At 30.8% G+C, this 16,574-nt stretch overlaps 1 protein-coding gene across 1 annotated transcript in view; it reads left to right on the forward strand.

The window, feature by feature from the left end:
- The window catches only part of LOC114875743 (voltage-dependent T-type calcium channel subunit alpha-1G), a 123,965-nt gene that overhangs the window by 54,041 nt on the left and 53,350 nt on the right, over positions 1 to 16,574 (forward strand). The window contains 1 exon segment of the mRNA XM_046286656.1: positions 456 to 494. Coding sequence (XP_046142612.1) covers positions 456 to 494 — 39 coding nt within the window.

The raw sequence follows: 16,574 nt of genomic DNA on the forward strand, positions 1-16,574 counted from the left end.
CTGTTTTTTACGTGCAATCCGTTCGCTTGAAAAATGAAATATTGTTAACTCATTCTGTAATATAGCCATATCAAAAAAATTGCGAAAAAGTATCAACAACAAACAATTAAGCAAAGTTTGAAATTTAAATATAATTAAATTCTTTTTAATTCACTGTTTCGTGTTTCATCCCATAGCAAAATTATTTAAGAAATTTTTTATAGAGAAATAAAAGTTGCATGTACAATGATTAGATGAGTATAAAAATGGTAGCTTTGTTAAGTTTCAGAAAAATTGTTTCCAACGTAAAAATTAAAGCAATTTATTTATTTTACTTCTTTGTGAAAAAAACGAAGGAAGGATGAAGGGATCTGAAAGAACTGTGTTTTCTCTGTCACGATAAATAGAAAGTTAAATATTAAACGTAAGTACATGATCGTAGGGGACTGTGACAGGCTATTGTTTCGCTGTTGCAGGTTACTTTCGGACGAGTACTCGGTTCGATCACGCATTTAGTAAGCTCTAGTAGAGAACAATGTGATATGCATATCTAAGTCTATATATTATAAATCGCATAATATGCATAGACATGCATCCATATGTGCATATATGTATATACATGCGTCCACATGCATATGTATATATTTATTTCTTTGTATTAAGAGAATCGAACACTGCAACAGGTTGAAAAAAAATACAAATTTTTTTTTATTAAAGATCATCCATATCTTCGATAATTTTTTCTTAAAGTAAAAATTTATGAATATACGAAATAACTGTTATAATTAAACATTTTATTTAAAATTTTATACATATATCTTGGATAGTGTTTTCCTGATAATTTCTAAACAGTTATAGATATTTTAAATAATTATTGAAATCAGTTAAACATGTTTCACGACTTTAAAAACTTGTAGAAATGAAACTTTGAATTTAAAATACTGATACTAATCATGTTTTTAATACAAAAGTAAATTTCGGTGTAATAAATTGAAAATTAAGAAACAAAATCTTTAATTTTTAAACGTGATTTTTTGCTTCTGGATTAATTTAATTTGGAATTTTTATTGCACTTTTTGCAAAATTCTTTATACTTTATTTTACTATTTACTATTTATTTAATTAAACTAATTTTTTGGATACAAGAGATTTACAAATATTTTTTGTAGTAATTTTACAAAATTAAACAAACAGCCCCACAATTTAATTTCATATCTTTTCAAAAAAATTTCTTCAATTTAGAAGAATGGCTGCATTTTGTGACAGAAAATGAAAATATTCAATTTTGTAAAAAGATACACTCTCTTATTTTAACATTTTTGTTATTCTTCAATAATTATTAGTTTTCTTATATAGTAACAATGAGTTTACAGTTAATGAATGCATGTTTTTCTTGCGAAATCTATTTTAATTTTTATTTAACAATTTTGTTAGTTAAACGCGTTCGGATTTTCATTTTTATTTAAAGAAGTTAGTAAATATATTAATTTTCTTCAAATTTTGCTAGCATCTATTTGCATGCTTCTCGGTTTTACATACTTACTGTCTCTTACATGTACGACCCAGTTAATAGAATTTGTATTAAGATCAATTTATATGCAGATTGCATTATTTTTTTTTTAATCAAAATTTAACGAGTTGTTTTACATTTTAAATCATTTTTTTGTATACTAACAAACAACCCTCATTAACACAATGAAACATTGTATTTTTATTTTTTAATTATCCTTCAATTACTAAACCAATTAATTTGATAATTGTTATAAATATAGTTTTATTTGTTACCCTTTAATTCACATTCACAGTATTGAAAAATTGCTAAAAATGTTTTTAAATATGAGCATATCTTTCATTCCTCCATTGCTGTAATAATATTTTAACCCTTGAACAGCGGAGCCTGGGTCAATGGTGATCAGAACTTACAAAACATATAAAGTTAAATTTATAGTTTTTAACCGGAAGAGTTTGGTATATTAAAAGGACAGTGTAAAATTTAAAAAATGAAAAGAATATGAAATACAAAATTAAATTAAAATTGGAGCGTTCTCCATGGTCCACCGTCCTAGGGTGAATATAATATTCTAAGATTTACATATATGATAACTAGGATTATCTGACGTGTATCGAAATTAATAATATATCCCAAACTATATGACATAACGAATAATAAAATAATAATAATAAAATTATTCCTTAATGTAAATAACGACCTATCTTTATGATAGTTTACATTATTCACCATGTATTACAATTAAAAGTACATCCCAAATTAAAAATACATTTTTAAATATTCGCAAGTTTATCAAACTCAATTATAAGATACCTGAACAACGCTGGGTAATTTTATTAGCCCTTAATATCACTAAACATTATAATCAATTTATATTAAAAAAAATTGATGTTGAATTTAAACCGTTGATTTTCCGCCTGCCATAGTGTTCGCTTCTCTTAATCACGGTACGAGTGTACAAACGTATTTATAGTATGTACCAACTATAGAGCATGCCACCTTGTTCAGAGGCGAATAAAATACTGCTTCGAATTTCAAGGAGAACTTTCGATTCGAGATTAAAAGGCAATTTGCGGACGTAGACGATTAAACAGGGTCAAAATAACGTGTATTATACGTAGGTTATTTTGAGACGGCATTTTACTTGCCTCTGCATTCAATCTGTCGTAACACCGTCATTTGGTATACTCGTGTCATAACCCGACGCTGCGGTTACCGCAGTCTCCAGTGATTCTGAGTGTGTGTACGGATGTGTGCGTGTGTGTGTGTGTCATTTGCAACGTACGACACGAATGTGAACGATCTGAATTTTTCCTGAAGGTTATACATATATGTGTGTATGTATCTCGTTCGCACAATGTCTTTTCTACTTTCTCAACGACATTTCAACTTTCTTCGAATCCGTCTCGATGCACGAATCGATGTACTCTATCCTCTTCAATACTCGATATCGTGTTACTATTTTTATGCTACGCGTTTCTACTTCTCTTTCTTTCGATCTGCTATCTAACTAGGGGAATGTACAGTGCTGAGCATGGAGGCTCCATAGGGAAAATAGCACTATAGGGGTAGGAGGCCCTACCATTCGCTTCTAAAACGTATACTCACGCTCAGAAAAATTTTATTGAATATTTCTTAGTTAGGTACATATTCAATTTCATAAGGTGGAGTGGGGTAAGTTCGTAAACGGAGCAAGTGCATATACCGGTTATTTTTATTATAATATGAACCAACTTTCCCTATATTATAGGTTCATATTAACATTTAGTTTTATTATATTATATTATAATAAAAATAATATTGCCCCGTTTACGAACTTATCCCAATCCGCCTTATTACTTTTGCCCAAATTAAGTTTAATATTAATAATTTCACAATTAAAATTTAGAGAATTATGATTTTTTTATTTGATTATTTAGATATTTTTAATTCTTTTATATAGAGGAAGGTTCACTAATAGTGCATAGTAACTTTAAAGTTGTTATAGTGGTGGAGTCTCTTTCCTCTAGAATTCCATTTTCCCTAGGGCATCTCACCATTCTCGGTACTGTACGACTTTCGATATACCGATTGGATTTGAGGTTTGCATAATTACAGGCTACACCAAAAGTAATAATTCTTTAAAATTATAGCACTCATCTCTTGAAAATAAAATAAAAATTACCTTCAGAGTTCTTTATCACCCAGTTTACTGTTCAAATCATATTAAATGCAAAATCCACTGCAATCGAACATTAAAGTCCTAGTTATTACACTAAGTGTTTATGAGGGACAGCTAGCACCTTACTATTAGACTATAGTAAAGTGTCCATTTAATACAATTGACACAGTTAATTAGACGTTAACCCCTGAACAGGGGAACCTGGGTCAATCGTGACCTAAAATTACAAAACATATACAAGGATATTAACCTACAATTAAATTTATCAAAAGAGAAGTATACAATTTCGAAACTGCAAATAATGTGAAATACAAAATGAAATTAAAATTAAGGCTCTCTCCGGGGGTTAAAGAACATTGGATGCTAATTTCTTTTTATTTTAGGAAGGTAGGTGCTATGATTTTGCAAAACCCTTACAATTGTTAAATGCTGGTGTTTCTTATAATTGTACAAAGTTTGAATCAAATCAGTGTTTCGATTGTCGTGCACTCTCTTTATATTTGTCTGTACAGGGTGTATCAATAATTGTGGTACAAGTAAAATGCATAACAGAAACTTATAATGCCATAAAACTTTTTTACGAAGAAGATCGATTATGGAAGTTCAGATACAAACGTCACTCGCTAATATGTTTAAGTCTGGGGTAACAGGTGTAGTTGTGAATTAAACTCTAAGGGTACGGCGCTCTTTTGACGATTCTAGTGCTTAAGACCGTAGTCTATTTTAGAGCTCCATTTCGGTATATTGCATAGAGCACACTGACACTTCGGTTTGTTTTCGGGTTCCATTTTGACATACTGCATACAGTACACTGATACTCTGATACATCCGTGAAACCTTGATCAGCCGTTTCAGAACTTCATCTCCTCTTCGAGGTTCAGTTTCGTGTTCTTTCACGCTCAAGCGAACATACGACCTCTTTGAATCTCGCTGCCTCTTTCCTATGAGTAAATTCACCCAACTGGGTCTGAACATGTTAATAGTGGAACTGAACGAGTTACGCTATATACAAGTAATTTGTTCCATTTTGTAAATAATATCACAATTTATACGTTATCATTTCCATATTCTTAATGGAAATATCTATTATGCCTAATTACAATATTGTAAACAAATATACATCGTTTCAGAAGTATGAGGAAACACATAATTTTCTGAATTTAATGTTTGTTTGAAACAAATCAGTATGTTCAAAAATTATAGTACAGTGAAACATTTTCATTATTGGAAAATGATGAAAGGTTGATTAGAATTGCAGCCTCGAGTGTTTCAGAACTGGGTTCAGTGCTTGAATGTTAATGTAACGATTGGAAAAGCATCCAGTTTGTAACTTGAATTAGCCTTATCTAAAATGAAAAATATTGATTACATTGAAGTTCTTGAAGTTCCTTTTATCAATTTCCACTTGTTAGTATTCACGTCAGTAGAGGGACGAGAGAATGGTCTTTAAATTTAAATTTCAAAATGGACTGCATATTCACCAACATAAATCACATTGAAAGGTTATGAAAAATTACAGTGCCTATACTAAATTTATAAACATAGTCGTCAATGTAATATTGTAAACTACTACAATAACCTGATTTTAAAAATTGTTGGAATATTGATGATGATACTGCTTTAAAGTTAGTAAAAGGTTGTAGATTTTTACACCTTTTAACTCATAAATCATTTAAGAGGATAAACAGATTATTAGTATAAATATTTTAATTTTTAAAAACCTACATTCTATACCTCGTAAAAAAATACAATTAGGTAGATTGTGAAAATTATAAATAAATGTTAAAGTCATAAAAGTGAAGACTTCTGAATTTGTTAAAATTTAACAAATTTTTCAAAGATGATGGAAAATGGACAATTTTGGACCTCATTGCCAATGTGTAATTTTCAAAAAATGCAATGGCATAATATTTCGATATTTCTATATTCTGAAATCCATCATTTGATGTGTTACAACTTTATACATAGTTTTCATAATTGCATTTAAAATGGCACCAATCAAAATGATTTAATGAATTTCGTGGTATTAAAATTGTAATACGAATTTTAGTATTATAAGAACGTAGCCCCTTGATTTTATGATGATAAAAGTCATAATATTTTGTGTCCCAACAGTAGAAGTCGTCATTTACTACCTCGTGAAATCCAGTGTTATGATAATACGACTTCTCGACGATGAAAGTCATAATTTCTCGTGTCGTGACAGTATATCCTAATTTACTGTCACGTCTAATCGTATTCAATTTAACGTTTCTTAACCCTCTATACTGTATTGTGTGACTTTGAAAAGGTATATCAAACTTCTATAATAAATTCAAAATTTTCCTCACTTTTACTGTGTACCATTGTAATTTACATAGATTATATCGTAATAAATGAATTACATATCTATATTTTTAACTGTGTTTAAAAAAAATTGCATTTTACGTATTTCTTGTATCAAATTTTTCGCTCTTACTAATGGTAAAAGCTGTTTTATTCTAAGCCGCTCAGTTATTAATATAATAGTTTAAAAATAATATCGAGTCCATATCTTATTCCAAGCCAAACAGTCTAAAGGGCTCTTGATGCTAGTTTATAAAAAATTTCAGGGCCAAGCAATTTTAAGTCCAGTGTCAAGTTAAAATAATTTTGGACTTGAAGCATGCTTCACAAGATACATCCGCCAGAGCTATACACTTTAAAGTCGATTTTCTCGAAAACGGAACCCTGGATGAGAAAATGTTATAACAAAATATTTTTTTCTTTTTAAACATAGAATCACCCCCTCCCCGGTTGTACTACGATTTCCGGCCCACCCTGTATAGGTATATCAGATTCCTGATAACTTTCTGCGGAAGCCTATTGCCCTTCACATGTACTTTTATCAATTGCACCCTTAGATGTCCTCGTCTGATTTGTTTAAATATTTAATTATTTTGGAAATATTAGGTTAATCTTGTCTTTATTCCTTGTTCTTCTACGACCCTATATCTTTCCAGCTCACTATACTACGTTGTAGTGGGATCATCTGTTAAATTTGCATTTCCCAGGAATTTCCTCTCTTACAGCCACAAGCAAGGAAAATTATCAAGAGTCTACCGTAACTCTAAAGTTATTTTATCACTTTTCACGATTTTAGTCAGTCGTATTATTACATTATATAATAAATTCGCAGAATTTGTAGATCGGACCTATCGTTCGAAACCATGTATCAAATGATTAAGGTGTTCAATATGTTAAAATTAAGTAACCATATTTCATGTCAGTTCATGTTTTGACATGGAAGTAATAATCGTTTTTCAATTTAAAGAGCTTCAAATGTAAGACTGACAGCAGTTTGGCACGGATAGTGTAAAGACTTTTCTTGATCGCCTGATTTACACTTTCGAATGAAACGTATAGTCCGCAACTTTTGCAAAGTTATTTTATTATAAATGATTAATTTAAGACGTGAGTTAGGCTTGTGTTAGGCCTGGAAAAAATGTGAAGTGACTTCTTTATTTAAGATTTTAAGATCTAAGATTCTAAGATTCTAAGATTCTAAGATTCAAAGATTCAAAGATTCAAAAATTCAAAGATTCTAAGACTCTGTGATTCTAAGATTTTAAGATTCTAAGATTCTAAGATTCTAAGATTCTAAGATTCTAAGATTCTAAGATTCTAAGATTCTAAGATTCTAAAATTCTAAATTTCTAAGATTCTCAAATTCTCAAATTCTTAAGTTCAAAATGTTATAAAATTTAATATATTTCAGTTGAATATATAACAAATAATTATTAATCACTCTTTAATATATAATTCTCAAAACTCTAATTTTGAAAATATGAATAATAAGAGTAATTTTTTAAAATTTAGTACGATCATTAATTATTAAATATTATAAAAATGATGGAAAATATTAAATATTGAAAATTGCGAATATATAACATTTAAATTCATCACAGAATAAAGCACTTGTGACCTGTGTGCTTTATAAACGTGTTACATTGGCAGCGAGGTTCAAAATGATCATTATCTACCATTGTTTTTTGATTCCACAGTTTCAACTGCATTTTACGCTCGCTTGTACTACAATTTCCGATACACCCTGTATTTATTTATTCTTCTGTACCTCTTCTATTTGTGTTCAATTAACACACCGAATGAACTCTGTCCACCATTGTCGTTAGCCGTTTGATGGCATCAGCTGTTGTTCACCGTCAGACAGATTCTCGGATCCCCCATTTATTTTCCTAACGCTTCGTTTCCATTCGCACTGGTCATTCAACCACCGAACAACAGCAAACGTTTGTCCGAGTTAGATGAAGTTTATTCATTTGAAAAGATCCAGTTCTGTTCCTTAACCTGTTTACTGAGGAAATCAATTAATCATTTCAACGTGAAACCTAATAATTTGTTTACTAAAAAATTGTTGTCTTTATTTATTCTATTATTATAGCTCCTTTTTGGTTAAAGAACAAAATTCAGTCAACAGGTTAGGTTCTATGCCGTATCGTGGCTGGCAGTGATTCGATGAATTTTTGGCGGGAAATGTTTGAGTTCGGAGTTATTGTGGTATAGAGGTTAGGGATAAGCTTTCTAGAGGTTCAAGTCTATTCCAGAGCTAATTAAACGCGCGATTACTCGCACAGTCTCTTCTGGATTACGCGGTGGCTATTTCGAACTGTTTATCGACTTCTGCACCGACGTTACGTACTTCCGGCTTCGTAGCACTGATCCTGCACTGGAGAGCTTTCCATGGCTTAGTCGTTGAGTAACCAGTGCACCTACTACGTGTTTCATATACGGCATGTTTCGTTCGATGCGTACTCGTACGTCCAATTGCACGGACTAATGGAATTGATACTACAATTTATGTATTTGATTGGATTAAAGTAGCGTATAAATTCTAGGATATGGAAGAAACATTTTATTTCTTTAGGAGGAATAAATTCACTTTTATGTAGTCCAATCACTAACACATAAAGATGTTAGCCATTTTTTAAATTTTCCTTTGGAATAATGAAAACTATACGTTACCTTTGGCTAATAATAAGTTTCAAAACATATGGAGCACTCTCCTTCCAATGGTGCTCCTTCGACGAGGTAAGTTACTGGGAAGGGAGGATAGGCCAGTATTAGTAGCATATCAGGAAGGCTTTATACCTGCTTCCTCGCTCCTAGTTCCTTCTATGCCAGTTACAAGCCTAGTTTGAACAGTTCTTTAGATCAGGGCTTGGAATTAACTGTTCTTTTTGGTCAGTTTTCAGAGGCTACGCCCCTTTTCTCCCACCACTCATTGTGTCCCGCACGAGGGCCCCAGTCCTCGAGGCTCCTCAGGCGTGTGCCCTATGAACTGCTAGAAGCGAAAGAACCACTGCTCCCACTCTTACCACTTCAGACTTCCCCCACCACCCAGTAGTGTCAGTAGTGAGGCAGCGGTTTCTAGCAGCTTGTAGGACTAGGAATATGCGTCAAATATGGAAGAATCGGGAAACTAACTGGAAGAGTGGGGGGAGTCGAGCGCGAGCTGCGTGGTAGGGGAAGGAGCCACGAGTGGCTCGCGGGCCGCAGGTATGCCAACGGGGTGTCGAGCCGGCCCTGAGTCCGCGCGCTATGCGCGCTCTGATTGGCTAGTGTTTTCGTTAATAATTCAAAAACGAAGCTTCAATCAACATTTTGGTAAAGGAAAAAGTTGTTTAGAATCACCTCAGCAACCTCCCATTTCCGGATGTTATGGGAGTTATGAGATACCCTGTAGACTAAGTAAATAGAAGTAGAGAAGGTATATGACATCATGCGTCCCCATTTGCGTTCCTACCTCTGGCAACTCTACCTATACCCAAGTGTACCTCAAAAATGAAGGACTAGATTGCGAAATGTACTTTTTTATTTCTGTTATTATGGAAAATTTGCAATTTCCATAATGTATAACTTGCTATATAGATGAATTAATGGGGAAACTTCCGAAAGGCCCCATCACCCCAGGACAACCAAACTTCGAATTTATAGTAATTGAGGGACGAGAAATCGAAGGAGTCCATTTTCAGAACTGGCAAATAAACCGTTCTCGAGATATACAGGGTATTCTAAAAGTGCGGAAACCCCCTATTATCTTGATAAGAACGCATTTCCACGCAAAATGACTAACCCTAACCCTAACCTTAACCCTAACCTAGGTTAGGTTAGTCATTTTCCATGAAAATGCGTTCTTATCGAGGTAATAGGGGGTTTCCGCACTTGTAGAATACCCAGTATATCTCGAGAACATTTTATTTGCCAGTTCTGAAAATGGTCTCATTCGATTTCTCGTCCCTCAATTACTATAAATCCGAAGTTTGGTTGTCCTGGGGTGATTGGGCCTTTCGGAAGTATATCCGAATTAATAATAATTATGGTGATCTATAAAAAGATTTTTCTACATATTTTTATTGCTCAAATTTCAGTTCAAAGTTCAGTTATACATTTTGAAATAATGTCATATAATTAGCCTTTACGCTGCTTTAATCCAATTAATCGATTTTTCATCTGAATTATACATAAGTTGTATTACATAAATAGTATATGATTAGAATGATTATGCGGGTACGCAAAATACGGTAACATTGCCGCGCATTCAATGCTGTGACAGGCCTAACGGACCTTTGTATCTATTTGTTTAACAACAGAAGCACGATCAGCACCATGATGAGCACATACGTAGCCGTGCTGTGTTATAGGATCAGTCATGTATATTGACTCATTTCAACACAGCATACAAATTTGAAGACATTAAATTAAAAATTTTCTGTTTTGAAATTAATTGCAAGTATAATATCAATGATGCAAATTTTATTTTGCATTAAGACTATTTAAAGCCTTTGGGTACAAGTCATGTTCAACAGGAAAGTATTTCTGACATTTCACCAGCATTGCAGCATTCACCAGTGGTTTGAAAATGCAGTTATACCGATACAGCGGACTTGCGCTATATTGCCGCGGACGGTGTTAAAATGGGAAATATAGCAGAAGCCTTTTATATGCAGCACTTAACATCTTCAGCCCAGGAGATAACTCAAAGGCACTTCTGGGATCTGGGAGAAAACTGGGTGACAAATTTTTCCTGGCCGCGATATAACGAGGTCGTAAATTAAAGCATTTAGAAGCAGCGTCGATTGATATCACAGCGCTCAGAACCATATACTGGCCGTTAAAATGGTCAATATTTTCACCGCGAGTTTGTTGTATCGATCGTGATATCTTATGATGGCATCAGTACTGAAAGTATTAACTGTGAATGGCATTTCTGTGCGCATAAATTCGTATAGACACAGCGTGGGGCAATATAAGGAGAATCTACTGCATTAATTGTATCTGTAAATATTAAACCCTTGATGAACATAGCTGTAATGCTAGCGAATATTTTGTTGGAAATAATTCTACTTTGGACTAACCTTACACTCCAAAATTTCAAATACTATTAAATTTCCATGAAATTTTCAAAACTCTTTATTTTGTGTTTTTCTATAGTATCGTGTTATATTTTCAAATTTAGTGTCTTCAAATAGTGATGATGGGCTGAAATAGGTTATGGTTAGTCTGATGGTTGCACGTGCGCTATTGCTGATGTGGAATTATTCAAAAAATCAGCGTGATGTTTTAGGTGTTAGATATTCGACACTGAATCGTGACATTAGTTTTGCATGATTGTGTAAACAAAGATGAAATGAAATGATCTGAGATGTTTTATGCAATGTATGAACATGGTTATGTTCATCATTTTAGGTTAAGTTTCTTCCAAAGAAATTTGAAACTGAACTCTATCAATATGTAATATTGATTTTTTAAATATCAGCTGATTTAAAAATATCTTTATTTGAAATATTATTATAAAATTCTTTTAATTTATTTAACAGTGTAATACAATGATAATTACTATCATTTTTAATGTTTAATATTATTTTGAAATTTAAAAAAAATGAAAACAGACAATATGAATTTTTGGATTGTAAACGGTCTGATTTTTATTTATTAAAATTTTTGTATTACAAATCGCTGATTATACAAAAGAATGCAATTAAAAGTTCTATGCGTTATACATTTTATACATTTGTTTATCATTTGATGTTCTTTTTCTATTATTTACCTATATATCTTTATCTATATCGACGACTTCCAAATCATTAGTCTGAAGAAAGTAAACAATTATTGTTACATCAAGATAACGTTAATTTTTCAATACATCATTTATTTTGAAATTATAATCAATTTATATAAAACGTAACTTTCAACTCTAATCAGAGCATTCAATTTTTATATTCTAATATTCTTTTATATTTTGAAATTAGCAATATCTATGGGTAAAAAATAAAATAACATATAGAATTTAAAGCTGTATTTAAACGACAAAATTATACTTTAATTTCATAATAACTAAAAAATTAATTTATCAACAAACTTTGCATTGGTGTCAAGATGTTATTTAAATAATCACAACTTAAATGTTGTGCACGTTAATTTTTTTGCTTCTAAGAAATGAAAAATCTTATTCTTTATAATAAAAATGTTTAAAATGTTATGAAAGTTATAACAATCATGAATAATTTTAAAATTTTGACTTTTGAATTTATTTTCGAGATTTTCGATTATCATTAACAAGATTTCGAAATACTAAATCAGAGTTACATTTGTGTAAGCTATAAATTATAGAAGCATTCTGACCTGAAAGTTTACTATTTACAACTTGGCTAGCACGTGGTAGTGCTGGCATACTTCTAGGGCTATAATTTTCCGGATGTAAAACCGCTCTTAAAAGATATGGAGGAAAGCAGTTACAATGAAGCTGCTTTTGCGTAATTCGAATTTTATGCTGAGTTAGCATTTGATTTCGAGCCAAAATAAGAAGAAAGGAATTTCACTACCGGTCAAGAATTTGAAGTCATCACTTTACAGTACCGTATATTATATTTTTATTCAATTTGATTAATCATAATTAGTTGGTTTATTTCATTTAAAATTCTACATGTTTCTCTTTTAAATTTAAAAAACAAATTGCATTTAAATATAAATATTATTTAAAAAATTTTTTAAAGGTAACAGGAGGTTCTAGAGAAGTAATAATGAAACACTGAAAAGTAATTCACGTCCTTGTCTTTTTATGTAGGAGAAACAAGGATCATCTAGATATTTCTGTTGACGTTTATTGCAATTCATAATTTTCTTACATAGCTTTCCAATTTCATCATTTTTTACTCCACTTTGATGTTGTGCAGTAATTGCAATTTGGAAATTAGTAATTTTACGAAGTATATTAATGGAAACTTTCAAATATAATCTTATCCATAGGCTTTTTCTTATTTATTTATTTAATCTCACATCCCCTGTAATGGTATTAGTGATCATAATTTACATATTAATTACACATATGATAGAAATATATTTTGAGCAAAATTTTACACTTGCTGTAAGAGGTTTTTTACACTGAGTTTTTGTTCTTAAAACAGTCTGAATGACGTTGCGAGTTTTGATTTTATTACTTGCAATTTGGTAAGTTCCTATTGTTAGGGCAATAATAAAGTGTATTTTCTATGGTAATGTTAGTGTTGCAGAAATTGCAGGCTTCAGGTTTTTGTTTTTTTATTTATTTATCTGCAGGCTTTGTTCATATATGTAAAGAGAAATAAAATTACAAAGGTCTCTGTAAGTAAATAAATTAACAATTATGAGATTACAAAGGTCAACATTTCCATGGAGCTTACGGTAGTATTAGAATTTCAACATCTGACTACACATATCCCTTTTTACTGCGGTAGTAAACGAAAGGGAGTAGAAAGCCTGTTTATGTATGTAGGTACTTTCTTCTTTTATTTCCTCAGGCTTTCCTTTCTTTTTAATCTGGGTTGCTTGATATTTGTTATATTTTATTGTCTTGCTTCGTTATACAACTGGTGCTGTATGGGGTGTGGTATAGTCATTTTTGATAAGGGTGATAATTACTTGATCCAATCAAATAATAATTAATGTATGAAGATTGAGTTGCCCAGACCTAAATTAGGTTTCAAACTTTTGACCGGTAGTGTATATAATTTAAAAAGTGACAAGAGAAAAATTATTTGCAAAAATATAATAAGCGGTAAGAGAAATGGTAAAAAATAATGAAGGAGGTAATTTGAAAAACTTCGCGTGAAATATAAAAATTAATATTTCATAATTAAGTGACGATTTGATAAATTACAAGAAATTAATTACAAGAAAATTAATTTCTTTCAAACTCAGTTTTTCCCAGTTGATAAATTTTGAAAAATCTTCCTTCATACTTAATAAATTTTAATTAAAACGATTCATAATCTTTTTATAAAAAGTCTTATTAAAAAATTTACACAGCTTATGATTGGAAGTTCTGAAAAATTAGAATTCGTATAAATTACATTTTTTAATAAAGAGAGGTTGTTGATTTTTGTTCCAATTAACAATTGTTCTAAGATATTTATTCATCGTCAGTCTTGAGAAAAAGCCGGAAAAGTATAATTTAATGAATTATTCAAATTTGCAATCTTTTCATAAAAAAAATCTGATTAAAAAAATTTAGATGTCTTATAAGACACAAGACGTAAATTTCTTTTTCCAATCTTCGGAACATATTCATTTAACCTTGAGAAAAAGTAGTCTACGATAGTAAGTTTACCCTTACAAGCTAAGAAAACAAGATTTGCTTGCAGAAAGGTGTCGTAAGGATCCGATAATTATGATAGCATTGTTTGCGATAGCCGCACACCTTTCTTTAACAAGCTGTGTACAAAGATGTTAGTAGTATCGGGTATGTCTCTATGAAATGTTTTCACGTGGTACTCGAGGTTGTTTAGTGGCCGTGCTACTTCACATGATGAAAATGAATAGCACGTCGATAAGCGCAACCCTCGAACTTGAAGAAGGGCGTTTACTTTCTTGCATGCAGGAAAGGGTAACATTAGAACGGCCTTCTTACAAACGTGTGATCGGTTTTCTTTTTTTTCTAAGAAGACAGTATTGTTTCATTTTGCCATGCCAATTGCGTATACGTAAACTCAATTCTATTTTTGCACGTTAAAAAAGCAGACAAAATTTTAAAAACAGTTGCAAAATATAAAAATCACTATTAAAATAAGTACAGTTGATATAAATAGATGCAGTTATTTATGTAAATACTGTTATTTAAATAAAAAAAATGGGAGAAAATAAAATATACTTAAAAACCATTAACAATGTAAATACAGATAAAAAATAAATACAAAGTAAAAGAGGTAAATGTGATTAACTATGTAAATAAATACAGAGCAAATTTATTTTTAATAACTGCTAAATGGTAAATAATACAACGAATTTTTTCTTTTATTATTTCTTATTCAAAATATGATTGTGTGGAACAAAAGTTTGTCAAGGTCACTTGGAGATTGCTTTATGCTTTCTTGAATGGTACGCTATATTTTTGCTTCAGTGTGATGAAGGAGTAAAAAAAGACGAATTCAAGACATTACTTACACATGACCTTGGATGAAAGTAAAGTCACTAAAGAAAAAATAAGGTAGAGCATATACTGTCGTTGTGCTAATATTTGGAAAGTTAATAATTTTTTTAGATGTTCATTTAATATAACTTTCGAATGTCTAATAGTTAAGATCTTTGCCTTATGCCTGGAATAAATTAATATTTAAAAATTGTAGGTAACGATTAAATTATTTACAAGCTTGATGTAATTTTTAAATTTTGATAGCACTTTGAAAAATTTTATTTTACATAATCATATTCTATACGAAAGACATTTGTAAATATTTTTGTATCATCTGCTGTTTAGCAGTTATTTCACCTTGTATATTACCACTGGCCTGGTATTTTGATCACAGTAATGATTTAATTGTTTCTATTAATATTTTTGGTTTAAAATTGAGAACCCTTTTTTTTAAAATACGTAGAAAGCATTAAAATCGAAACTTTACTTTTTGAAGACTTCAAACTAAGAGCTTATATTTCGAAAACTTGTAACTGAAATCTTACATATTAAAAGCTTAAAATTAAAAGTTTACAGTTTGAAAATTTGAAACTGGAAGCTTAGATTTTGGAAGCTCAAAATTGGAAGCTTACATTTTTTGTAAATGTGAAACTGCAAGCTTAAAATTTAAAATTAACATCTTAAAAGTTGCAATTTTAAAAGTTTACGATTGCACTTTTTATTTGCAAGATTTCTTTTTAGAAATATTGAGAAAAATCCGCTTTAGATGAAAACACATAATGTAAAAAGAGAATTGGGTTTTTTCTTTTTAATCCTATTAAAAAACAGAATGGAGAACAATTGCCTTTGTCTTCATTTTTCTATAGGGAGAACAGGGACCGTTTAATTGAATTATTGGAACTGGATTCGGATTGAAATTTTTCGTTTGTTAAAATTACTTTTAATTTAGTTTCTATCTGAGCTGTCGCCAAATTCTTTCTCTCTAATCTTCTGAAAATCAAGTGATTGTCGTCTACGTTTCTTATTGTCGATTGCTGCACATCTGTGTTATGGAACACGCCTATGTACACGCCTGTGTGCGTGTGTTGTATATTATATATTACAGATATATTATACATGTATATTTTATACAAAATGTAGTCAATCATGAAACAATGAGACATGAGGTAGTTCTTCTGGTTAAATATAAATAAAATAAATAAAAAAATACTTATATGAGGCTTTTTCTAAGAAAAGATTGATTTTGAATGGTGTTGATTGTGTTGAGTATGTATTAAGTATTGATTGATAGGAGGGGTGATCCAGTCATTATGGTACAACTGACAATGAAAAAGGGCTGATTCTTCTTGAGAAAATTAAATTTCATTTCATTTTATTCGTTTAATAACCATTATCGTTTTTAATAATTTTTAAAGTTGATGCAACTTTGAAAATTAAAAAGAAAAGTAATGTGACTGAATTTTGTATAAAGCAGTTGTATTATAATAAATTATGATCTT

The sequence above is a fragment of the Osmia bicornis genome, chromosome 8 (assembly GCF_907164935.1).
Source record: "Osmia bicornis bicornis chromosome 8, iOsmBic2.1, whole genome shotgun sequence".
Lineage (NCBI taxonomy): Eukaryota > Metazoa > Arthropoda > Insecta > Hymenoptera > Megachilidae > Osmia > Osmia bicornis.